The sequence below is a fragment of the Meles meles genome, chromosome 12 (genome assembly GCF_922984935.1).
Source record: "Meles meles chromosome 12, mMelMel3.1 paternal haplotype, whole genome shotgun sequence".
Taxonomy (NCBI): Eukaryota; Metazoa; Chordata; class Mammalia; order Carnivora; family Mustelidae; genus Meles; species Meles meles.
Genome location: NC_060077.1, coordinates 37,976,237 through 38,002,945, shown reverse-complemented (window position 1 = coordinate 38,002,945; position 26,709 = coordinate 37,976,237). Strand labels below are relative to the sequence as shown.

At 41.8% G+C, this 26,709-nt stretch overlaps 1 protein-coding gene across 14 annotated transcripts in view; it reads left to right on the top strand.

Annotated features, from left to right (window-relative positions):
- Positions 1–26,709, top strand: part of PTPRM (protein tyrosine phosphatase receptor type M) — a 793,799-nt gene that overhangs the window by 650,797 nt on the left and 116,293 nt on the right. For 4 of the 14 annotated variants that reach the window (XM_046025007.1, XM_046025012.1, XM_046025011.1 and 1 more), the window contains 5 exons: positions 68–163; positions 3,505–3,579; positions 3,810–3,836; positions 7,856–7,867; positions 8,578–8,765. In XM_046025007.1, the coding sequence (XP_045880963.1) occupies positions 68–163; positions 3,505–3,579; positions 3,810–3,836; positions 7,856–7,867; positions 8,578–8,765 (398 nt within the window). The remainder of the gene's footprint in view (positions 1–67; positions 164–3,504; positions 3,580–3,809; positions 3,837–7,855; positions 7,868–8,577; positions 8,766–26,709) is intronic. The other 10 variants (XM_046025013.1, XM_046025017.1, XM_046025016.1 and 7 more) reach the window with 5 other exon arrangements.

Below are 26,709 nucleotides of genomic sequence, written 5' to 3'. Positions count from 1 at the left end.
GGGGCATTGAAAAACAAAAACTCCCTGAAGAATTCTTATGCCCTATTGGTTTCTCCATCCCTTTCAGCAATTCTGAAAACTTCTGTGGGTGCCATGGCTTGCTTGGGAGAGGAGGATATGGCAGAGATGATAGGGCCAGACCAGGGAGCGCAGGAAGCTACAAGTAAGTTTCTATGGAGCTTTAGCATTGACATGAAGGCTTTTCTCTTCTTGAAGAGGAAGGCACCTGCTTCTCATCATCCGTTTTGTGGTTGAGATCCCATTTGTAAGCTAGCCAGGTGTGGAATTACACAGGGAAGCCTGTTCTGAAACAGCTCACTAAATGGCAGTAACAAGTTAATTGTTTATTTGTTTAGCTGACAGGTTCTGCCTTTATTATAGGGCTATTAGTGGCAATTAATAAGTTAAACTGTATTTCCACTTCACAAATCTTACATCTCACACCAGGTGGGTAAACCAAACTTCAGCTCATGCCTTCTCAGACTGGCACCTGTGATCCCGGTACAAGGCATTATTTTAGAAAGCTAACAATTCAATTCAGTATATAAAGAACAAAACAAGCAATTGTGGTGTCCCTGGTGAACTTCTCAGAGACCAGAAGTAAATCCCACGTGGATGGCTGATTCTGTGGTTCAAGACCAGGCTGAGTTCAAAGACAGAGGTTCCTTTACTGTATGAAACCCATACCCACAGACTGCCACTGCCACCAGCCACATAATGAGCGTGCTGGACAGCAGAAGGATGGAACAAATGTGTGGCTATCACCAACACTAATAAAAATACAGAAAGTCCGGAACCATGACTGAGAAGCATAGAAATTGCATCTTGGGCACTCGGGGAGAGGACTGACACCAGTGTGCCATGTCTGGACCATCCACTCGGCCTGTTCTTTTGCTGCAAGCTCCCAGGCACCCCATCTGCCCGCCCTCTCTCTGGTCACTGCGTGGTCAGTGTCCGCCTCTCCCACACTTTGTCCTTCTGCATTCAGCGGGGCTCCCCAAAGCTTCACCGCAGACTGTTTTCTATTTGTGGTGGCTACGGTTGCCCACCTCTTCCTACTTAGAGACACTACATTTACTCATCTACATGCACACCTGGCCCAGTGGAGCAGGAGATTAGCAGACACGTCTGTCTGCTCTCACCCCAGTGGGAAGGGAAGCTCTCTTCATTCTGGGTCATTGCTCTTTGCCCTTTGGTATCATCATATATGTAACATATTTAATGGCCAAAATAAAGCAACTTACGATACACTGTTGTGGGCTGGGATGGGAAGACTCCTGCCTATCACCAAAGGGTTAGAATCTTGGTAGTAGTGGTTAGTTCTTCAATGCCATTATAAAAGGGGCCACTCAGATAGGTGTTCTCACTTTCTAGGATAATCCATTAATGTTTCAAATGTCCTATTTCATGGTGAAATTCCTCGTGCATACATTTACTAGGAACTGTCTGCCCAGAGTAGAAACCTACGTGACTAGTTTCTAGGCTTTTGAAGTCTGAACAACAGGGGATATTTGCCTCTGGACAGGAAATTTAATTTGGCGGTTACTTCTTACAAAGTGAGTGTCTGTGGAAATCCATAAATGCTCAGGCAGAGAGGTTGCTGCAGAAACCAGCATCAGCTTCCATGGCTCATCTGCCATGAGCCATTATTTTATGCCTCCCGTCAATAAAGATGATGGAGGAAACACAGCAGTAGGCGTTCCATTTTCCTCCCACTCAGTAAGCAGTGATGAGGTGCCATCCAATCCCCAACCATCGGAGTGACCCTGACGGTGACTTTATCATGGTTGCTCTTAGTACCCTCAAAATAAGAATGAGCTACGGGGGGAGGAAATGTGCAGGAGAGGGGCTCCTTAGACCCCTAAGGCTTCCAGTCCTGAACGTATTACAAGGATGGGTCTGTTTGAGGTCTTTTAGGGTTGGGAGGTGCACAGCTTTTAGAAATGAGACTGTGAGAAAAATGAAATTGGAGAATTTAAAAATAAGCACAAGCATATTTATGAGAATGGGGAATAATCTGTCTACCAAAGCAAATGGGAGTTGTACCATCTTCTTTTAATATGGTATACAAAGGGAAAAAATAAATATGTATAGTGGGAATGGGTTTCATTTTTATACTAAAGACAAAAGTATTTAAAATATATTTTAAAGAGTGAAAAACATAGCTCTTTTGTATCTGCTTTGCGCACTTTTACCAATGACATAAAAATGTCTGCAAGTAACAGACATTATTCTTGCTGACCCTAACACATCTTTTAAGTACTCGGGTTTTTTGTTCTTATTTTCACCAGTTACCCTCTTTTTTACTGGCAGTTTACTATCAACATGCATTATAAATATGACAACTTTCTATTTTAGAGAAATATCTTATAAATGACAGGCAGCTTGCATTCTGGTTCTTGGTCTGCCATTTCTTAATTCCACATTTTAAAAATACAAACAGATAAACACTGTCATAGAGGAACTTCTCTAGGAGAGCTAAAATATATTAACATGTCAGCGGAATAAAGATAATATACACTATCCACAGGGATTTGGTACTTCTTCCCATAATAAAACGATGTAATTGCGTATTAGTGTCCTGTTCCAGAACTTTAGCATCAAATAAATCATATAACTACATCAGAAAGTTAAGATTTGACTTACATTTAACCAACTTGAACACTTGAGCACATTCAAATCATTTATCCTTATACTTTAATGAAATGAAAGTGATTTTACAACACTAATCAATTAAGATGTTGAAGACAGTTCACAAACTACTTTTAAAAAAGGAAGGACCCACTTTCAGTGAAATCAGATTAATTGGATGGGATTGACTTTCCCTCCCAATTACAGGGAGGAAGAGAAGGTCTAATAGTTAAACCCTGAGTCTTTCAGAGGACTATTTCAAAGAAAAATAAGCATTTTTAAGAAGACTAAAAAGACTAATAGAACAATATGTAGGCGTTCAGCTTTCACCTTAAATACAGTGCACATAAGACATCACCTTTATTTTTGTAGACCAGGTCATAACATTGTAGAACGTTCTCAGAATACCCGAGATAGGAGGAAAGAGAAGAGTTAGCAAAGTGTGAAAACATCGACATTCAAAAAATTCTCCAAAAGCCATGTGTAGACATCTCCTCATACCCTTAGTTATTATTGGGGGAGGCGGGGGGAGACTGGCCTGATACTAGAATTCTACCAGCAAAGGCTAGAAGTCAAATTAGAAGACTAATGAATTTCTCAATTCAAGATGGCAGCAGGGGTGATGGGGATTCTTCTTCATTTGTAGAATAAGAAAATCTTTCCAGTGGTAAAAGGGTGTTTGTCCTCTAAAGTACAAATGATTGCCTGGAAACAGCGGGGAATGAGTGTATTTACCACGTAGACTTCAGGAGATGTCTGGTGTTTCTTCAGTCCAGTCTGTACCAGCACAGTGTCCTTCTGAGTGACCTCGGAGGGCTGTATTTCCGGTACTGCCTCTCTGCCCCTACTGACCAGTCCTTCTCTCATTTACAGCTGTATCTTCACCCTCATCCTTTACAATGAAAACGAATACACTGAGCACATCGGTGCCCAATTCTTACTACCCAGGTAACGGATTTTTTCCATTGTCCCATCCACTCATAACCCCTTAGCGATCAGAACCAATCCACGCTCTCACGTTGTGTCCATGATGCTTGAGGAGCTTAATACGTTTGATGTGTTGTAACCCAATGCTTTCTATGGCTTTCTGCGGGGAAAGTGGGGGGCCTTTCATCAATCATTTACTGTTCTTTCTCTTTTTACTTTCTCTGCATTGACCTGCTTATGATGTATGACAGACCCATTTGTGCCAACTGCAATTTTAGGTGAGAACATTTCCCTTTATCACAGTTTATTGCAGGAGTAATTTAGCAAGTCAGTAGCCACTCTTTAGGAGCCTGGATTTCTGCTCTGTATGATGCAGGGATTGTAAGCAGGACAAGTGGGTGGCGGGTGGCTTCGGGGGGGAGGGCATAGATAATAAAAAAAGACTCTCCAAACAGTCTCCATTGATAAGAAGGGTTTGCCTCATGCATGTTGGAAATGACACCAAAAGATTCAAATGAACGAGCCTAGCTCTAGTATTTTCCCTTTCCATGTTCAGAATTTAAAGTCAGATTTGATCCCAAGGGAAAACACAGTATGTCATCACTCCGCTGTGTACTTCCAAGAGCTGAATTCTGTAATGTGACAGTCATAAAAGTAAAAATCCCTTCTTATTACTTTCACTTGCCACTAAGCACTAAAAACTTCAATTTCAAAAATAGCATTTTTCTCATTATGCCCAATGTTATGCAGAAAAAATGATCACAGCAGAGTTTGGGCCCCCTGCCCCTTCTCAGAGCCACTCAAGTCACCCCCAGCTTTCCAAAATGTCTGTCACACAGTGGAATTTCAAAGGAGCTGATGTGTTCTCAGCAGCAAAGTGACAGGATGGCACTTTATAACCACATGGTTTATTATGTGTCAGATGTCACTAGAAATGAAATAAAATGTTAACCCAGTGGGGCAGAATGCATTGAAAATATAAAATGTCCCTGCGGGGAGCCGAAAAAAATCCCGTTTGCCCAATCCAAGAAGGTTCTGGAGAAATGGCATTACCTGTCTCCGATAACCAAATAAGCATGAGCTGCTGTTGCATTTGAGATGCATCAATAACCCAAGCCTATCACAGCTGTGTTCTCTTCCTACTACTAACCTTACCGAGAAGGAGCACGACACAATCGACTTCAAGGCATATACCAATTCATAGCAGCAAAAGTTCCATCCCTAGCTCTTTGACTTCTGCTTCCTAGTCCTCTTTACAAGGGTTATCTTTGCAACATAATTTTTTCCCCCTGTGCTTCTCTTTTCTCTTAGTTGTTACAATTTCTGTAGCTAGGGTGATTTGTTTTTCTTACGGTGTTTTCTGGACTTGAGCAAGGTCGTTGCCCAAGTTTTGGACAGAAGTGTCAAAATGGTCATGAACTCAAATTTTTGAATTGGCATCATTCTGATGGCTAACAAACACAGCTCACTAAAGCCCTCCTTCCACCCTTGAATGCCAGCTATATGGGGAAAAGGCTGCATTTTTATTCTTTTCCTAAGTAAGGGGCACAGGCTAATTTTAAGCACCCGAACAATGTAATCTACATGCAGATGACATTTGCAGAATCCTGTGATAGGCGGGGATTTGTGATTTCTTCGTGTGCCACGGCATTCATTCTGCAGCTCTTTAGTAGATGTTCTGACCTTGGGGGAGCCGGAGTGGGGAGGGCGAAGACGTGCACTGTCAGAGGGAAGAAAATGTTCAGATTGCACAGCAGGATTAAGATAAGCTTATTAAACAAATATCATTTTTTAAAGTCGTTGCTTTGTTATTACGAACACTAAGGACATCTTTGAAACTTGGTTAGGCTTCTTTGCTGAAAGGGAATCATTTGAACAGATGATTCAAGTAGCAAAAATGATGCACATTCGTGAAAAGGAAGTCAGCCAGATTGACAAAGAACCGTTATCACGTCTGGCTTATATATGTACCAGCGCTGCAAAAGGCAGTGCTTGGGACCATTCCTCCCACGGTGTTTGGTGCAGCTGATAATCTGTATATTGCGTAGTAAGGGTGAATGAGATGATCCCTGGACACCATGGGAAGAAGATAAGCTGGACAGACATCAATGGGGGGTTTTGCTGTGACCTGGAGCTTGGCACCCTGAAATGGTGTATTATCTCCACCTTTTATGCTCATGCGCTAGGGTGCCCAGCCTAATGTACAGAGCTGTAGTATGCCTTTACGTCATTTTCTTCCAAAAAAACAAATAAATAAAAGAGAGCGAGAGAGAGAAAGGGAAAGAGATTGATAGGTAGGTAGGTAGATGTTGATGGACAGATTTTGATAGATGTTGATAGGTAGACAGATATTGACAGATAAGTAGATAGAACTCCCCACACACACCTCAAAAATGGGACACTCATTTCAGTTCTAGATTTGTCAGCTGGTTCGTTGAGAACTGAAGATAGCCTAGTAAAGAATATAGGTAGAATTAATTCACAGTTCTTCAAAAACTGTCACAACTGTTAGTGAGAAGCTTTGTTTCTGATTTCCTCTGAGGCATAATTTTTAATTGAAAACATTGTTGGTAATTTTTAAGCCAATATAAGAAATCAATGTCAAATGCCATATTTTATCAGTAATCATTCTTTTTAAGTCAGAGCAAACCGATTAACCAGTCATTTCGGTGGCATCAAGAATTTCTCATTGTGTGGGTGACCCAGTTTCATGCCACAGGTGGCACGAGAAGGCTTCTATTCCCTCTCTGATGTCTGTGTACTCGATAATAGCCCTCATTTCTGGGATGGCCTCGGTCATGTTTAACGGGTCCTGCACGCTAGTAATGAGGCCAAGCTCATCATGATGCAGCGGGCGCGATCAGTACAGTGGTGACAGTGGGGGCCACCCTGGGAATTACACCTTCCAAGAATGCCTCGCCCTAGGACCAGAGCCCTACCCAGCTACGGTGTCTCCACCAGAAAGGCCCAGATGATTCATTTAGGGGAAGTTTAGAAGGTCAGTCCACAATGGAGGGCATTTAATTATGTTCATCCCAAAAGGTACAAAACGGAGAGAATGAGAGAGGCACAGGGAGGAAACTAATTAATGTTCCATTTATTTTCGTATCAAGAACAGAACTTCCTGCTGGAGTAGCTGAAAGCTCCAGGGAGTCAGTCCTTCAGCAGGGATCCCGTACTCCACTTTAGGGGCTTGGCAGTTGCCAGCAAGCAGATCGGACGTGAAAACATCCTGGTTTCTTTGTGACTGTTCTAATAGAATGGGAGCGTCTGAATGGCTAATCAAAGCAAATCCAAATGAAAACAAAAATCATAAAATCAGCGTACCACTCCTTTTTATTTTGTCTTTGTGTCTTTAGCCACCTTGTGGTGATCCAGGTGCCATTTCAGCGACAGCGACATAGCTACACACTTGTGTACCACCTTCCATACCATGCATCCCCAAGGGCTTTGCGACGCAGATAGAACTGAGGTTGGAAAACCAGGCCCAGCCGGCCGAGTGCCCCTGAACGAAATTTCCCCTGGAGCTAAATCTCTCAGTTTAAAAAAAAAAAAAATCAAAATAAATAATAATAATAGTAATAATAATAATAATAATGCCCATAGCTGAATTCCCTATTCATAAACACTCTGAGAATTTTTTTAAATGAATATGTCCTCTGTATATATGTTTTAATTCTCTACCCAAAATCAATCTTGATTTAACATTCTCTTTTTAAGTGAAGTTCGCATTATATTTTATGAGACACAGCCTCAATCACAGAACGGCTAAAGGAATTCAGCATTATAATGAGCTAACCTTGTAGCACGTGGAACCCTTAATCTAATAGCCCTTTCCTGCATCAGACATCTTTTAATAGCTACAGTTTCTGCAGTTCGTTAATCTAATGTACTAGGAGTCTTCCATTAAGATACAGCCTTTTTAGGCTTATTTGATCCAATTTTGGCATTAGTTTTATAGTACAACTTGGTTGACGTTTTCAAGAAATTTAAATGAGAAAATGTGTCAAATACAAAGACTTACTTAGTCATTACTTAGTTCACGGGGGATGAAAAGCAATTATGATACTATTTTAACCTCCTTTTTGGTTTTGAGGACTTCAGTAAAACACCCCCATCCTCCTAATGTGATGGGAGGATTGAGGCTTTGACCTCTGATCACCTGCAGATAGAAAACTTAACCATAAAAGTAAAGCGCAGAATAAAAACTACCTGTAATTATTCACACAGTACTATTGCTTATGCCCTGTTTCCTTTTTCTCCTCCTCTTTTCTCCTGATATGTACCTTCTTAAAAGTGCCAATAAATGGTAAGTTCCCCCATTCACCCACGGAAAAGGTGTGGAGGGAGTGGGAGTGTGTGTCTTATCTGTAGATTCTGACAAAGCCAGCTGGTTCTGCTGTGTGTCAGCCTGCATGTTAGCTCTTGTAGAACATTCCGTGTGTCATGCGCTGGTCCACAACCTCCTGTCAAGCTTCCTGACACTGCAGCATGCAAGTGACTCATCACCCGCTTTCTATTTCTGCTCTCTTTGGATTTCATGTGTCAAGTCCACATTTTCGTTGCTAGCTTTACAAGCCAACCCATTTTGTGCACTTTTACTTTGCTCACAGAACATTTGTACAGAGTTTATTTACGTCATCACACAAACTAATTAATGAATCTTTGGAAGAGGACAAGGCTGGTTTTGCGCCAGGCCTTGGTGAAGTTTCAGACGGAAACTTCTATAAACTTGAGCGCCCAAAGGCTAAATAAAGGGTTCCTACCAACTAGCTTTGTGAAAGCAATATATCGTTTGGACTGCTTTGTAAAAACAAAGATTTCTGCCGCATTCCTATCAGTATTGCCGAGCCCATGTAAATTTCTAAACATCTAACTTTTCTTTCTCACTGAGCCACCGTGGGGATGGTTGAAGCCATAGGTGGAGGGGATGTCAGCAGCAGCTTCTGAGCGTCCTCAGGGATCCCGTATGTAGCCCACTGGTCCTCCCTCACTCCCGTCGTGGCCTTCTTTTCCTAGACGAAAGCCACACGATGGCCAGCGACACCAGCAGCTTGGTGCAGTCACACACTTACAAGAAGCGAGAGCCGGCCGACGTGCCCTACCAGACCGGGCAGCTTCACCCCGCCATCCGGGTGGCGGACCTGCTTCAGCACATCACACAGATGAAGTGTGCCGAGGGCTACGGCTTCAAGGAGGAATACGAGGTGAGACGAGCGCTTTGCTGGGCACCATGCCCGGGACTGTGCTCCCAACTCCTGCAGCCAGTCGGCAGGACCCAGGGGTGGAGCGGAGCAAGGCGGGGTTGGGGGCTGCCAGAAAAGGACCTGTTTTCATCCATCCGGCAGTAGGACACCTAACCAGGAAGGAAACCTATGTGAAATGGAAAAAGGAGGACCATTTCCTCTTTCCCTTCGTCCTCATAAATATGCAACAGTACAGAGGCTGAGCTGATTCTTTCCCTGTTCATGATTACGCTTCTTGGCTTTTTCTATAATTAAGTATGATGTTAAATCCTAATAATGTTGCGGTAGTTATCCAGGAAGAAACTGTCCACTTAAAGCAATTACAGACCAACCAGTGATGTCACACGGTGGAGATTAGGCCCCAGGAAAGGGGCTGGCTAGTGTCACGGCTGTGACAGCTGCTGTCCTGCCAGCCCAGAGCGCGCGATTGTAGAGGGATCTAGTGCGGGGGACTTCCAGGGACATTTCTAGGCACAGCAATGTTCTCTTACCGTCTCTAAAATGTAGGGCGCACTTTACCACCTCAGTCATTAGCTAATTCTGTTGGAAAGCCATTCAAGAACTGGAGATAATTAGTTGATATGAAGAAGTCGGACTCCAAAGAAGCATTCCATCCCTTGAGTGTGTGTGTGTGTGTATGGCTGAGGCCAGTGAGGGTGAGGAAGAGAGCGGGGTTGGACTTCTCTTTTTACCTTATTAAATAAGATTAGTTCACACGCATTGATGGAGAAAAAAGTAGCAGCCTGCAAACAGTACAAACAAGATTATATAGATAGGGAACTTTGGACATTTTAGAATGTGTCTGCGATAGGATGTCTCCCTAACCAGCTCACAGTCGGGAAACGTTTTGTCTGGAATTGAGAGTATTTTAAAAATCAGTTCCAACCATCACTGTACCCTACGAGTTTCAAATTCTGCTTCTTTCTCTCTCGGGAACACTCAGGATCCTTCATTTCATGCCCCAGATGTGGTGTTGTCTTGGGTTTAGCCCCACTTCTGAGCTGAATCATTGGAGATTTCCTTGAGCCGTCAGAGCCGCACCACGCAGCTTTTAAGACTGGGTCTTTAGGCCAACGCAGAGAAACGGACAGACACACACTCTGCTGACGTGAGCATTCTCCTGGTTGCCAGTGACCTCAGCTCACAAGGCCGCTGCGCCAAGGAAGCTAGGCCTCGAGGGTCAAATTTCAGTCCAGGCAATCTTTTCCAATAAAGTTCTGCATTTTAGAGACCCCGAAGTTCTTAGAGCTACCTTTAGCAATTTAGCTTGTAATTCCGTGAAACTGACTGCCTTTGCATATTTTCCTCATGCACTTTTAAAGGCTAGCTTAGGAATTAATAGGATTAAGAGTAAGACTTCCAAAAGCATTAATATCTTATGAAAGACAAAATTAGGTTACTGAAAAAATATAAGCCTAATGAATAGAGATGATGTCTTAGTTCTATCCAATATTCTGAATGCAGATATTGCTCAAATGTTTATTAAAGATGTTAATGTCAAAGAGATTAGTTAGAGGTTCAAATAACGATTCATAAGATCACCTGAGTCCCATTTTTCATGGACTATATAAAAATACCTCAAGACTTCCAATAACACACTACAGATGATGCATATTTGAAAGCATACAAAAATTCATTTTCCAGTCATATCTCCTGAAGAAATATGATTTATAAGTGCAAGAATAGGGTATTCTCATTTGAAGCAGTTTATAATTGATGATTTATTAAGGGTTGTTACACTGAAATAAAATGTATTAATTACATTTCAAGAAACTCTTTCTCATTTTAGCTATTCAGTGGATCAGAGAGGACTGTAATATATACGTGTCTCAAATCATCGCATTGCACACCTGAAACTGACGCAGTGTCACATGTCAGTTATATCTCAAGAAGCTGGGGGGCAGGGGAAAATACTTTTAAGCACCAAAACCATGATCAGTTTTTTTTTTTTTTTTAAAGAAGGAAAGAAGAAGAAAGGGGGGAAAGTTTAAAAGAATATATGCTAGAGAGGAAAGCAGGAACAAATAGGGAAGTGTTACAGGGAGAATTATGAAATGGAAGATTCTGTAGGGGGCAGTCCTTGCACTCCACATACACCTCTGTGAACCGTGTGGCTGAGTGTGCGTCCTTTCATTTATTTATTTTTTTTAAGAGTTTGTTTATTTACTTGACCGCGAGAGAGATCACAAGGAGGCAGAGAGGCAGGCTGAGGGGGAGGGGGAAGCAGGTTCCCCGCCGAGCAGAGAGTCTGGATACAGGGCTCGATCCCAGGACCCTGAGATCATGACCTAAGCTGAAGGCAGAGGCTTAACCCACTGAGCCACCCAGGCGCCCGGCATCCTTGCATTTAATCCACAGAGGAAGTCAGGCATACCCTGTCTGCCTGGTGCAGCGTGCATCTCGCTGTTGTTTGGGACACGGGCTCTGGGGCCAGACACTGTACTCCAGCTCAGCTCTGCATCTTTTTAGCCGTGTGACCTTGGGTAAGCTGTCTACCCTCTCTGGGCCTCGGTTTACTCCTCCATAAAATGGAATACCTAAGTGTCAACCTCATAAGCTTATTGGGGGATTAACTCATGTAGCAGCATAAGTGTTCGGATCGAATCTGGCATTTAGTTCAAGTGTTAACCAGTATAAAAGAAAAATACTAATTTATAATAAGAGCCAAGAGAAAAGTTCACACCATGTTCTTTATGGGGAAATTGTGTCATTTTGTGGTTTCAGTCCATCTCTGGCATTTCTTGTGTTCAGCACTCTGAGGATAGAGTGAGCCGGTCACATTATAGCTTAGTACATTTTTGCTTCATCTAAAGCACTCGTTGGTTCCTTACCATGGATCGTGTATCATCCAAAGTTCCCATTTAAAAAGTCATTTAAATGAGTAGGTAGGTTTGATTCTGTGGACAAAGGGTTTGAGAAAATAAGTATTTCAAAATAGATCGTGTCACCTTTTGTTGCGAAAAGAATATTTTCATATCTAAATTAAGAAAGTCCTGGAGAATGGTGTGACTATAGATGACCAAATACTGTTCATTTTTTTTTTAAGTTTCTAGGGTGTCTTTGGCAACAAAAGATGGAGGAGAGGCGGTTAATTTAACAAGTTGCTGTGCTTGTTAACTCACCAGCATGTACTCAGTGGGTGCCCTGAATCAACACTGCTGGGTGCTGGGGAGGCGGAGAACTTCCTGTCCCACCCTCCCCCGCCGGAAGCTCACGCCATACGGGGACTACAGCATGTCTGTCAGCTTGAACCCCACAAGAGAGATTCACAGCAGTCCTTTCAAGGCCACTGATGGCACGTTGTCTAGTCCAGGGCACCAGACTGAGCTTGGATGACTCCTGAAAAAAGTGAGCTGGAGTTGGCCAGGAAGTGGAAGAGGGCAGATTCTGGGCAGACACAAAAGCTAGAGAATGGGGTGTACTCCCAAATGGCAGCAGTGCTATGTGCCTGAATCCTAGGAAGGGCTGGGGCGGGTGGGGTGGTCACAGGTAGTCAGGCTCTGATCAAAAAGCATCCCACCGGGGCACCTGGGTGGCTCAGTGGGTTAAGCCTCTGCTTTCAGCTCAGGTCATGATCCCAGGGTCCTGGGATCGAGCTCCACATCGGGCTTTCTGCTCAGCAGGGAGCTTGCTTTCCCCTCTATCTCTGCCTGCCTCTCTGTCTACTTGTGAAGTCTGTCTGTCAAATAAATAAATAAAATCTTTAAAAAGCAAAAAAAAGCATCCCACCGAGAAGCTTGAATGTCACCCTGGAAGCCGTGGGAACAGAAGGACTCAGGTAACATTAAGTCTCTCTTGTATCTGGACAGAGACTCATTCTTGCACTGTTTGGCCCAACCTAGTTTTTTTTTAAACATTATTTGTATGAGGCACACAGAAATTGCTTGAAAGATAATAATCAGCATCCAGAAAAGTAAAGGGGAGAGGGAAATTAGTCACTGTAAAGTGTAATATGAACTACAGTGCTCCATTCCCATTCAAAAAAAAAAAAAAAATGCTATGGAATGCTTAGCTTCAGACTCACTGAAACAGTGAATGATGTTACATCTCCAGGGATAAAATGTCAAGAAAGTCTCCAGCTGCTGTTGTGACTCACCAGAGTCAAATCAGTTGGTCTTCTGGTTTTCTTCAATCCATGCATACTGGGGAAAACCAACCATCTACGTTGTAAACTAATTTTGAAATAGTGACTTTCTCTCTGTTGATACTGTTTCAACCCGTCTGTCTTTATTGTTTCCAAGACAGAAATGTCTGAAAATTCTCCCAAGTGCTGGAAGGACTCATTACCGTTCCAGTAGCCGACAGAAGTGTGTCCAAACCAAAGGGAAAACATGTGGTGGGGACGAGGCTGAGCAGCACTGAGTGCAGATTTTATATTTGATTTTGTTCTAACAAGATCGTCATATGGCATACCTCACCAGGGAAATGCAGTAATTTGATTCAAAAGAAACTCAGACATGAATCACAATAAAAAAGTAAACATGCTGAATTGAACAGAAAATGGCAAGTTGTCATCGGAGAGTGGATCAGGGATCTCAGGAGAAAGACAGAACAGAAAGGGCAAGTTTGTTTACTTTGCTGCAGAGAGGAGCTGGTCCTTTCTCCTAGCAAGCAATCTGTGCTAACCCCTTGGGGAACATCTGTGCATTCACCAAAAATGGGAGAAAAAAGATAGCATGAACAGGGAACACAAGGTAGGACTGTGCCTTCCTGCCCCGTCCCCACACCTCCCTCCCCGCAGACTTGGGCCTTTGTCCCCTAGAGTCACAGTGACTCTGCTGCTCCTCCCTGAACCGACAGGCCCCGTCCTAGACACGGATGACCTGTCCTCTCACTTGTCACTGCCTCAGGGAGCCTCAGCGTGGACCCTGCAGGGTTGGAGAGTGACTCTCTCCCCCTCTGGGATCCCCAGAAGACCTTCTTTCATTCTCTATTTTATGACTGATTCGAAGTCCCTTTGCGGATCCAAGCAGAAAAGACATTAACCTTACATAGGACCACAGTTGCTTAATTCTAAAAGAACACATTTTGCTATCACTGTAAAATTAAGAGAAAGGAAGGGACAGCCCTTTAAAACTACTCCCAGAGGGTGCTGGGTGGCTCAGTGGGTTAAGCCGCTGCCTTCGGCTCAGGTCATGATCTCAGGGTCCTGGGATCGAGTCCCGCATCAGGCTGTCTGCTCAGCGGGGAGCCTGCTTCCCTCTCTCTCTCTCTGCCTGCCTCTCTGCCTACTTGTGATCTCTCTCTGTCAAATAAATAAATAAAAAATCTTTAAAAAAAAAAAAAAAAAACCTACTCCCAGATAGGGCATCCTGAAAAACACAGATGACACTGTTTCATTAGCTAATAATCAATATTGCTCTGAGCCACAAAAATTTATTTTCCAATTACTGAACTAAAACTTGTAAACCTAAGTAACACTTTGCAGCCTGCTCTTGAGGAAAAAAAAGTGTATACATATATATCTAAATATATTTAGGAAAGTATGATTCTTAGCCCACTTACTTTTCTCCTGTATATTTCTCAAGGGTACAAGCGCTGGTGATTCATTTTATAATTGAACATGGAGACTGTTTTTCAGCTCAATTTAAACTGGGAAATTGAAGATGTTATGCCAAAATCTTCAGGCTTAAGTACAGCCTATGCGTTTTTCTGAAACCTGGGTTGTCTTTAAACGTGTCTATCTGCTGGTAGCCCCTTATAAGTGTTTGAAAAAATATATGCATTAGATATTTTCCCCTCTAATCCTTCCCCCTCTTTTTTGAGTAAAATAGCCGATTTTGCTTAATGGAGTCCAGTTATTAATATTTGGCTCTTTTTTCATGTTTGACCAAAGTTGTAGCAAGGGAAGAAGGAATTATTATTAAAACATCTGAATTGCCCTTCAAAGTCTGTTTTTTGCTCACTTGCCTCCCACCTCAGGAAAGCCAGTGAAACGTTAAAGAAAGCCACCTCCTCTCTGTGGCCTTTGCAAGTATGATTCCACATTCAGGTTCAGACGCCCTTAGACAGGACGGGCCAGGGAAGACAAATGTGGATCCTTAGAGGGGACAACTGCAGAGCCTGGGAGGACAGCCCTCCCTGGGGCTTTCTGCCCCTCCCCAGCTGGAGGTTAGCTGGCAGAGGGAGAACTGTGCAACCTTCTTTCTCGAAAAGTTTTCAGAGCCCCGCGCGGGCAGCCTCTTTGTTAGGTATCCAAAGCCCGGCAGAATAAAAGGTACCATGTGTTACTAAGTTGATAGAACCATTGCCTGATGCGCTGGTTCCATGCTTGCGCGTGCAATCGGGGGAGGGAGCACCCCCTTCCTGCTCACCTCCAGCCCACACACGCTCTCAGCTGCGCGTTTCAGGTCACATTTCATACTCTGAGGCCCCAGCTGAGTTAATCAATCGCACAATCAGTGCAGGTTATTTTCTGTTCCACGGGATACAAAACAAAGCCAAACCATTGAAAGCTTAAGGATGAGGAGTTAGAGGGAGAATTGGCAGGCACCATAAATGCGTTAAGAATCACAACAGCTGTGCCTCCAGTGGCTGGAGCAGCCAAGTGAGTTTTGACACTTTTTTTTTCTTTTAATTATTATGGTGATGCTGAGCTGGTCCACGAGAAGATGAGAAAAACGTCGATCCGAAATTTTGAAGTTGCTCAGGCTATTTGGGGCAAATCGAGTGCAAGTGTTTATAGATACTTTCTTATTAGATAAAAGTTTCTGCATGCTTTTAAATAATGCAGTAGAAAGGGTTGATTTTACTATGAGTAGTTTTTTTTTTTCTACACTGCGAATATGAAAGTGTCTCTTTTATTTTATTCCGTGTTGCCCGTAGTCATGCTTGCTGTCAGTACCTCCCCTGAGTTAGCTGGTTTTTTACTTAGTTGCCTCTTGCCTGTGCCCCTGATGATATCACATACGAGCTCAAGCTTCAGAAAATTTGGTTAAAAATTGTTGTTTCCTACAAGAGTATGGCTTCCTTCTGATGAGAGTTGATGGCCGTAGACATTTACCAGCTTGTTTCAGACACCTCTGGTCAACTGTGTGGTTTCCATTTGGAAGCTGGTTGTTAGAATGTTCTACCCTGGGAGAAGTTGAGGACTTTTCCCACTTGTTAACATGCTTTTAGTGTCAGGTGACATTAATCACAGAACCCGGCCCAGAAGGGACTGCAGATGTGCCCGCATCCTAGCTCTTGCTGCCCTCATGTGCGTTTGGGATCAGTTGGATGGTGTCACCACCCACTAATTTGGCCTGGTGAGCCTCAGCATGGCTGTCATTGCCCCCTCCCCTGTCCTCACTGCCACATCAGCTGCCCACAGGTCCCGAATGCTCACCCTCCCCACCATTTCCAATCCCATCCCTTTCTCTCCAACCCCACTGCCTGGTCCTTGCAATCTTGCCTGAGCCATCACGAAAGTACCCTAACTTACTTTTCCAATGCCTCATGTCCTCTCTATGTTATCACATGTGGTGCTCAAAACTCTGCTATAGATGCCTTCCAAGACTGGGAAACTCCTTAGCATGGTTTCCTCAGACCTCCAGGATATGACCTTAGACTGTTCTGCAGGCTTGCTTTTGTGGCCACTTTCCACCACATGTCTTATGGTCCTCTCTCTGCCCCAAGCACCTTCACGACTCTGGGCACTGCTTCATGTTGTGGCCTCTGCCTAGACTGACTTCCAGCTCCCTCTCCGAGGGCCTGATTCCATAAGACCCAACTCAGACGTTGCCTCCTCCGGGAGCTCTCCTGGTTCTCGCTATCAGAAACAGCCTGGCCCTCCACTGTCTCGTAGCTCTGCGTTTGAGTAACCTGGTAGGCAACGTATCCACGGATAATACAGCAGGCAGTATCTTAACTGATACTGTGGTCTGCTATTTATTAACTGACTTACTCAATAGATATTTGACAAACACTACTAAATAGAAGTTACTTTGTATTTGCTTAATGGATTTCTGGGTATTTAAACACATGCATCCCTAGAAGGGAAGATGAAATTAAAGATGGAGAAAACTATGACAAAATACACACAGTGCCATAAATCATCATATAGGATCAAGTGAGTTAGGAAGAGCCAACCAGGAATAAAATGGTGTTGACCAAGTTGAACCTTACCAATAACCGATTGTTTAAAACTGGTACGAATGGACATGGGTCCAGCTGATCATTCTACTCACTGAATGCCAACCATGTGTTTAAAAATTTTTAGGTAAATATTTGTAACCCATGCTTGCTTTAAATTTCTTATTTAATTTCAGTAGAAAGAATATAGAATTATTTAGGTGAGACTTTAACATGACTATTCCAAGAGAAAATATGTATCATCGTACACAGTTTGAAAGCTCATCAAAGTAATTTGTGTTATCATGGACATATTTCAGCAGGGAGCAAAGCTTGGAGGAATAGACTTTTCATAAAGTCTTCACTGGCTCTTGGGTTTGGTTTTGGTTTTGTTTTTTTAAAGATTTTATTTATTTATTTGACAGAGATCACAAGTAAACAGAGGGGCAGGCAGAGGGAGAGTGGGGAAGCAGCCTCCCCACTGAGCAGAGAGCCCGATGCGGGCCTCGATCCCAGGACCCTGAGATCATGACCTGAGCCAAAGGCAGAGGCTTAACCCACTGAGTCACTCGGGCGCCCCTGGCTCTTGGAGTTTTGATCATGATATCTAACATCTCATGTTCAGCCCTGTACAGAGACGAGCACACACACAAACACATACACACACACAAACACACACAGGCACGCACAGGGATCTTTCTAACCAGAAAGCTAGTATATCGTTATCATACCCATTTACAGAAAAGGAAATGATGCCAAATTTAAGAAACTTTCCCAAGGCCATCCCACCATCAAATGGCAGGATTTATCCCATATCTGTGGACTCTAAACCCCATGTTCTATCCATTGTTCCAGTCACTTCCTCACGCAACACCAAAGAGCTACAAACCTATGGAAATTAACCTTGTGGTTTATTGATTTGACTTGCGATTTCATGGCAAGAATGTTATTTTCCTCTCTGTGGTTTTGTTTGCTTTGAAGCATTCTGTCCTCTGGCAGAGGACCCATCCAGCCCTGGGGTCTCGCTGACAGTGCCAACTCTGCCTTCCCGCATCTCGGCAGCAGCAGATGCTGCCCATTAATCTCGCTCAGTGTCCCAGCCCTGAGAGCGAGGTCACTCCAGCATTGCTCCTATTCTTCTCTTGTTTTTCATTGTCGAGATGTACCAGAGACTCCATATCGTTGGTTATCAGCATGCCTGGCTCCTTGGAACCCCACCAGGACCAGTGATAAGTTAAAATCAAGCTATAGCTCTAGAGAGTGGGAGTTCCATATGCTGCTTCCCTGGATCATTACTGCCAACCAGTCCAGTAGAGGGAGAGAACGAATGTGTGAACTTGAGTTGTGTGTGAAAGCCTTCAGTGTTCTGAAAGAACACTTTCTGGAAGATGCTGAATCTCTTTTCAGTGAGATGATACAACACAAGAATGACAGTGTTGGTAACTGGCCTTCTTTCCTCCAGGCAGAACCAGGATAGCACCTTGAAGCTTTGACTGACAGATACAAAACATAACTAGTTGAAAAGTCAAATCTTTTTTTTCCCCACAATAGTGCTATCCGGTAGAAAGGGCAGTAGATTGGCAATTAGAAGACGTGGTCTTAAACCTTTAACCTCATGTCATTGAAGGGTCTGCTGAGACCCTAGGGCTGTACCCTCCAGCAAATCATTCACCTTCCTTGAAGGAACTCGATCAGTTGTGGAAACCAGGTGCTCACTGTATGTCTCTCACATGGGTAGTGCCGCCCCTCGGGGATGCCAGACTTCCAGGTTGGTTGACAAATGTCTATGGCTGGATTTTTCCAGCAGGTGACACTGACTGGCTGCCTCAGAGCCACAGCCCAGCAGTCACTGTGTAGAGTGCCACCCCTCAGCATCCACGGGCAGCTCTCTGGCTCTCCCTTGCCAATTGTGACTCTATTCAGCATTTCTGAAGGAGGTAGTTTCCATCCCAGTATAACCTTTCTAGCTTTTCCTCCCCTCTCTTCCTCCAACTCAACCCCTTCCCACTCTGATTTCTAACCCCCACCCCCAATTTCCAAAACACTGAGAACTCTGAATGGAGAGGATATAGTAAGAATGTTAGTACGTTTCTGTATCAAGCCCTCGCCATGTCCGAAATGTGTTTATGATCATAATTCCAATAAGTATTTAATCCCCACTGCCCCAGTTTTTAAGGATCATGAATAATAAGGAACTATATGGATTAAATAATATTACTTTATTTCACGTCATATTGTATCAATTCACATGATCGTCCCATGTATTATTCAGACCAAAATAATATTGAAACAGAGCCCATAATTTTTTTGACCTGCCATACCACTGAAAAGAAAGATGTGCTGACTTTTCTAATTTCTTCTTTTGCATCTTTTGGAATAAAAGTAGTTTTACATCCATGTTGGAGTTTGCCCGTATTACTCAATATCTTGTGCATTTAAAAACTTTCTCACTCCCTTTATCTTTTATTGTTGCTCTTTAGGGATATCTTTTCTCTGTTTGCTTTTGGGAAGTAATAGGAGAGATACTGAACAGTTATAATGTCTTCAGGGTTAATTATAAATATACAGCATATGTTTTTACATGTATTGCATTTATGTGCTTTAGGTAATTATGCATTTGAGTTCTTTGACAATTTTATAGCCAAAGTATTTCACTTGGCTTATCACTACATGTATTTTAAGCCTATTCCTTGAAACATGAAAAGAATGTACTATAAATCCAGTTAACATAATTTATCTGCCTAAAGAGAATGCTTGCTTTTATTTTTTCTCTCTTTTAATGACAAAAAACAGTTGTAGGATACAGAGTAACTAAATATGTTTTTAAAGCTTTCCAAATCCTAATTTTATTGTTGTTTTCCTTTAAAAGCAACATGGGGGCACCTGGGTGGCTCAACTGGTTGAGCATCCAACTCTTCATTTGGGCTCAGGTCGTGATTTCAGGATCCTGGGATCAAGCCCCATGTGGGGCTCTGTGCTCAGTGGGGAGTCTGCTTAAGGATTCCATCTCTCACTCTTCCTCTGCCCCTCCCCCACTTGTTTTCTCTCTGTCTCTCTATAAAATAAATAAATCTTAAATAAATAAAAGCAATGCATAGCTTTTTATGGAAATTTTAAGAAAATTATAAAGGAGAATAGACAAGATGAGGTGCCTGGGTGGCTCAGTCATTAAGTGTCTGCCTTCAGCTCAGGTTATGATCCCAGGGTCCTGGAATCAAGTCCTGTGTCGGGCTCCCTGCTCAGCGGGAAGTCTGCTTCTCCCTCTCCCTCTTGCTCTGCCTCTTGTGCTCTCTCTCTCTGTGTCAAATAAATAAATATTAAAAAAAAAAAAGAAAGGAAAGTCACCCACAAACCCACTATCAATTTTCAGTATATTTCAGTACATCCAATGTTTTAATGCATTAAAAGCATTATATGGTTTCATACAATGTTTTCCCACTTGGTATTGTATCACAAATGTTTCCTATGGCTTTGTCTTGAACACTGCTATGAATAATTCTTTGGATTTATCTCCATTGTTCTCTCTAGATAGATTTCAAGAGATGGATTCACTGGTTCAAAGAGTATAAGGTCCTTAAGTTTCTTCATGTAAATTGACAACTTGCTTTCCAAAAAAGTTGTATCAGTTCACACTCATCATGAGCAGCCTACAGAAGAATGCTTATTACAACACACCAGCACTACAATTAACAGTAGTCAGTTTTTATTTTTAATCCTTGCCAATTTGATGGGTGAAAAAAGACTATCTTATTATTGTTCCATTTAAAACTAGATATGTCTTCATATGTTTATTGGCCATGTGAAAATTTTCTTTAGTGAATTGTTCATATCATTTGCCTCTTTTTTTCACTAGGGTGTTAAGGTCTCTTACTGACTTGTATGCACTCTTTGATGGTCTACCTTGTTCTTCTTTAGAAATGTATTGGCAGTCATTAGGCTTTGTGCTTCCATAATCCTTACCTTGTCTGTTGAAAATGTGGACATTTTATACAATCAACTTCATGAAAACCTGTAATTTTATTTGGAATTGCATGGAATCCATTTACCAATCTTAAGAGAACTGACCTCTTGGCAATATTAGATTTTCTTATTTGTTAATATGATTTATGTTTCCATTTCTTGGGATCTTCCTTTATAATTTTTAGTAAAGTTTCAAAAAACTCTCCATAAAATCTCGTAAATATTTTAGCTACATATACTTATTTTGTTATGGCCATAGCATCTTTTAAAGTTACATTTTCTTGGGGTGACTGGGTGGTGCATTTGGTCCACCATCCAACTCTTGGTTTTGCCTCAGGTCATGATCTCAAACTGCGATCTCAGGGTCATGAGACTGAGCCCAAGTCGGGCTTCACGCTTGGCTTGTAGTCTGCTCAATGCTGTCTTTCCCTCTACCTCTACCCATCCCTGCTTGTACACTCTCTCTTTAAAATAAGTAAAAGTAAATCTTAAAAAAAATAAAGTGAGGGGCACCTGCGTGGCTCAGTGGGTTAAAGCCTCTTCCTTCGGGTCAGGTCATGATCCCAGGGTCCTGGGATTGAGCCCCACATCGGGCTCTCTGCTCAGCATGGAGCCTCCTTCCTCCTCTCTCTGCCTGCCTCTCTGCCTACTTGTGATCTCTGTCTGTCAAATAAATAAATAAAATCTTTAAAAAATAAATAAATAAAGTGAGACATCTGGGTGGCTCAGTCAGCTAAGTGTCTGCCTTCGGCTCAGGTCATGATCTCAGTGTCCTGGGATCAAGTCCCAGACCCGGCTCCCTGTTCAGTAGAGAGCCTGCTTCTCCCTCTCCCTCTCCTTCTGCCCCTCCCCTGACTTGTTCTTTCTCTCGCTTTCTCTCAAATAAATAAAATCTTTAAAAATAGTTATATTTTCTTTTAATTGCAAAAATATAGATTATACACTTAAGTACATAGAGGTGTGTGTATATATGTGGGTGTGCATATATGTTTATATGTACATACACACAAGCTGTTGCATTTTGTATTTTGCTCCTATGTCCAGAAACATTTTTCAGCTATCTTTATTTCAGTGATTTGTCTGTAGATTATTCTAGAGTTTTCTGTGGAGAAATCATGTCTACTCTCTTTAATGTCTATGTGTTTCTTTTTAATCCTTATACATCTAATCTGTTTCTTCTTGTTTATGAAGCTCACTAGAACATTCAGTATAACATGGAATAAAGCTTACGTTAGTAAACATCCTTGTCTTGGCCTTGATTTTAAGAGAAAATTCTTTTAATGATTAATAGTTAGTTGGGATGAAGTTGAGGATAGTCCCTTCCATCCCTGGCTTATTGATATTATTTACCATGGATAGATATTGAATTTGATAGAATGCTCTTTCAGCATCTATTGTTACATAAAATAGTTACTTGATTTGTTTACTATATTAGCATAATGAGTTCATTAATATATTTAATCTTCTAATACTGAACCAACTTTTTATTCCTGGAATAAACCTAACTTGGTTATGATACATATTAAACATTGCTGAATACTGTTCACTAATGATTTTTGCATCTTTGTTCACAAGTGGGACTCATCCCTTAATTATCCTTCTATTTCCATTTTTTATATTTTAGAATAAAAAGTATATATACTTTTTTAAATGAATGGGATAGCTCTCTTTTTTTTTTGTAAGGTTTCAAATTATCTTTGGTAGTAGCCTGTGGAACTGACTAGATCTGGCAGTTTCCTCATGGGAAAAATTTTAATTACTAAGTTCTCAATAGTTATAGCTAATATTTTCAGAGGAATTTGTACATTTTCTCTAACTTTGTTATGTAGAGGCATACATGTGTTAATATTTTATTATCTTTCTAATTTGTCTGCACTCATGTTCCTTTTCTTTTTCCATTATTAATGTTGTTTATTTGCACCTTCTGTCTTTCTTGTTTCTTGAATATTCTTGCCAAAAGTTTGTTAGTTTTATTATTCACCTTTTCAGAGAAATAACTTTTGGCCTTGTTTATCTTGAATATTGCATTTTTAAAGACTCCTTCTCTTCCCACTCTTTATTATTTTCCTTCTACTTTCTTTGAGTTTCTTTTTTTTGATTCTTAAATGGGATGCTAAACACATTAATTTTCAAGCTTTCTTTTTTCTGGCGTAAGTAATTATTTTAAGGCTCTTCATTTTTTCTCTAAGTAAGAGCTGAGTACTGTTATCATTGACTTTTAAGTGTTTAATTTTGTAATTTTCATCACCCTTTCTTCTTTGACTCATAAGTTATTTAGAGCATGTGAGTGTGTTTTATTTATCAGTGCATAGGAATTTTTTTTTTCTTGCTTCTTATTAGTGATTCCTGACTTAATTGCACTATGAGCGGAGGAAATTCATCGACATTTGTGGACACTATTTAGAGCTTTACACATGGTCAAATTTCTTAACAATTTTATGTATTTTGACAACAGTATTGAGTGCAGTGTTCTCTATAGTCTTTAGGTCAAGCTTTTTAAAAATTTTGCTGTTCAAAAAAAAAAATTTTGCGGTTCACAGTTTGTGTGTACTTTTTTTTTAAGATTTTATTTATTTATTTGACAGACAGAGATCACAAGTAGGCAGAGAGGCAGGCAGAGAGGGAGGGGGAAACAGGTTCCCCACTGAGCAGAAAGCCCGATGCGGGGCTTGATCCCAGGACCCTGAGATCATGACCCAAGCCGAAGGCAGCCCAGTTTGTGTATACTTTTTTTTTTTAATATTTTATTTATTTGACAGAGAGAAATCACAACTAGGCAGAGAGGCAGGCAGAGAGAGAGGAGGAAGCAGGCTCCCTGCGGAGCAGAGAGCCCGATGTGGGGCTCGATTCCAGGACCCTGGGATCATGACCTGAGCCGAAGGCAGAGGCTTTAACCCACTGAGCCACCCAGGCGCCCCCAGTTTGTGTATACTTAACCAGCTTTTTGTCTATTTCATCCAACAGTTACTAAAAGAGACATGTTAAAAGAGGTCATATATTTTGTTTAGAAGAGGTCATGTATTTTGCAGCTGGGTTATCAGGGAAAAACAAGTGTAGGGTTGTCATCTCTTCCAAGTGAATTGAACATTACATCATTAGTCTCTAATGCTATTGTCTTCCAAATATTTTTGTCTTATAGTTTATTTTGCCTAATTTCAATATAATTATGCCAGTTTCCTTCTAATTAGTATTTTCCTGTGTATTTTGTCAACCTCTCTATTTTAGTTGTCACTCTTATAGATTACATATAGCTGAATTTTATTCCTTCAATTAAATCTTAAACTTTTACCTTTAAACTTTAGTAATTTGCCACTTAGTACAGCTCTAATTTGTGAATACTGATATATATGTGAATTAATTCATTTCTATCACCTTATTTTGTGAGTTATGTTTGTTCCACTTTTTCTTCTTCCCTCCATCCCGACCCTTTTCTGCCTATTTTTAATTAATTGTGTTTTTATGTATCATTTCATTTATCAAAATTTTAGCGTGCATATTTAAGTTTTAAAATCTAGGATTAATTTAATTGCTTAAACTTATCCTCATAGATCTCTTTCTTCCCCTCTAAATATCTCATGACAAGGAAATTCCTGACAACCAGGATTGCCTGGGATTTGTAGCATCTACAAGGTAGTGTTTTTTAAATTTTCTCATTCACGCATTGGCATGAATGAGAAATTTTAAAGGCCCTAGGATTAAAAGGTAAATAAATCTCGGTTTCTGTTCTTAAGACAATCCCTTTTTGTTTTCTCCTCTGTGAGTACCTAGGAACCTACCCAAGGCTGTAGAACTTTCTTATATCCTAAAATCATGTTTTCAACCTGGTCGTCACATAGTTCCAGCAGTTGTAAGGTTGCAACATTGCACGTCACCATGTCGGCCATGCCTCCCTTGCAACCTGGGCTCCTCCGATCCTTTGCTGTTAGTTACTGATGACAGTTGTCACACTTGGCTACCATCATATATTTCTTCCTTCCTTTATTGGAGATGCTTTCTGCCAGAGCCAGTCACTGCATTTCTCTCATCTGAGAGCAGACCCCTGATCTCTTTGCCCTCTGGTTTCGCTCCTTGCCTTTCCACATAGGACGTACATGTGAAATGGAGGGAGCACCCTAATTTTTCCTTTATCACATGGATCTCTCCAATCTCGACCACTTGTGTGAGCACCTTGCCAGCTCAGTTTTCCTCTCTGGTTGCAAGGCTTTTGAAAAATGGGATTATATATTCCACTCCATGTGCTCAGTCACCTCTTCTCTTTGCCTCCCAAGGCTCATCATTCATCTTCCTCTTTCTCCACACTGCCCCACAGCCTGGACTGCAGCCAGGCCTACACACTCCTGATGCAGCTCCCATTCCCGCATCTCTTTCTTCTGCTGTTCAGGTCCTTGTCTAAAAGCTCTCATCTTCTAATAAGATCATCCCAGTGGAAACACCTCCCCCATTGTCAGAGGTTGGGGGGGAATCAGGAGCTACGGTAGTCACAGCTGGTGTATGTAGGTCTGTCATTCAATCATTGTGTTTGTGGCTCAAGGCTGCCTGTATTTAAAAATGATGCAACTTGTGCTGTAAGTCTGATGAACAGAAAGGAGGAGAAAATGGAACTGGATATATGATTTTAAATGAATGGAGAAGTGCTTTGCTGAAGAGCCCTGTTTGGCTTTCTCGTTTTCCTCTGACCTTCTGAAATTCCTCTGGAGGTTCTGTTAGTGTGCAGTCCCATAATGCCTCATTTCAGGACCCAGTGCTTACATGGTGGGGCAGCTGACCTGCTCCCGGTGTAGCTGCGACCGTTGTCACTGGGCTGGGAGCACCAGTGCCCCTGGTAGGTGGAGCTGACTGTCATTGCTCACTGTCAGGCAGCTCCCTTTGCTGGGGAGTAAATCTTTCATGGAGTCGTCAGTGGTTTATGCCTTGTATACGGTCTTGATGTCCAATTTCCTTGTCCAAATTTTTGTTTATACCTTGGCACAGGTCTCATTAATATTGTTGACCTCTTAACCATTTTAAGGAGCATGGGGGAGGGGTTGCAGAGCTTGGGATCTGATCTATTTTGCAGCAAATAAAAATTTTAAATTTATGTGTTTGAGTTCTAGCCACGATTACCTCATTGGTCAGATAAATTTAGGGCATTTTTTTTTAATGCCAATATTTGACATCAGTGTTCCCATAAAATAAATAAATGATTCTTCATAATTGATTTTCCAGTGCTTATCCCATGTGATTCTTTCCAGTAGTTTTCCCTCCAAAATTGTTCGAGCAGTGACCGTCATGATTCTTGGGAACTGGCAATTATGTCAAAACAATTTAATCAATGCCTGAGCTGTGCTGGCATTGCTCTTGGAAGACCATCCTTCAGTATGACATTCCTCTAAGCATTTGTTAAATAATTAGAACTATAAACACTTTTCCCCGCAAGGACCCTCAGAAGTACCATTAGACATTCAGAGCCTGGGGGACAGAGTCTGTGGGCCACTGTAGGCACCAGAACACCCCATTAAGAAAAGTTAGAAAACTTAGAGCCAGGGTAGATAATAGTCTAGAAGTTCTCTGTCCTCAGGAAACATTCCTGCAAGAGCTTGCATACATAATTAATAGAGGAAGAACTCACTGGGGTTCTGATTGACGTCAGCTACCATCCCAGCATCACATTTTGAAGGCTCGCTCCGAGTCTCCCCTTAATTGATGGGACACATGTGATTATCCTTCAGCCCACCGTGGTCGTGGAAAGCATCTTTCTTCTGCAGGCTGCAACTGGTAAAAGCTGAAAGAAAGTGACTGCATAAAAAATGAGTAGTAGATTTTAAAATGGTGATTAAATGGATAATAAAAATCAAAGCATCCCCTTTCAGATGCATCCAGTTGATTTATGAGGAGGTTAGTAATAGGACCATAA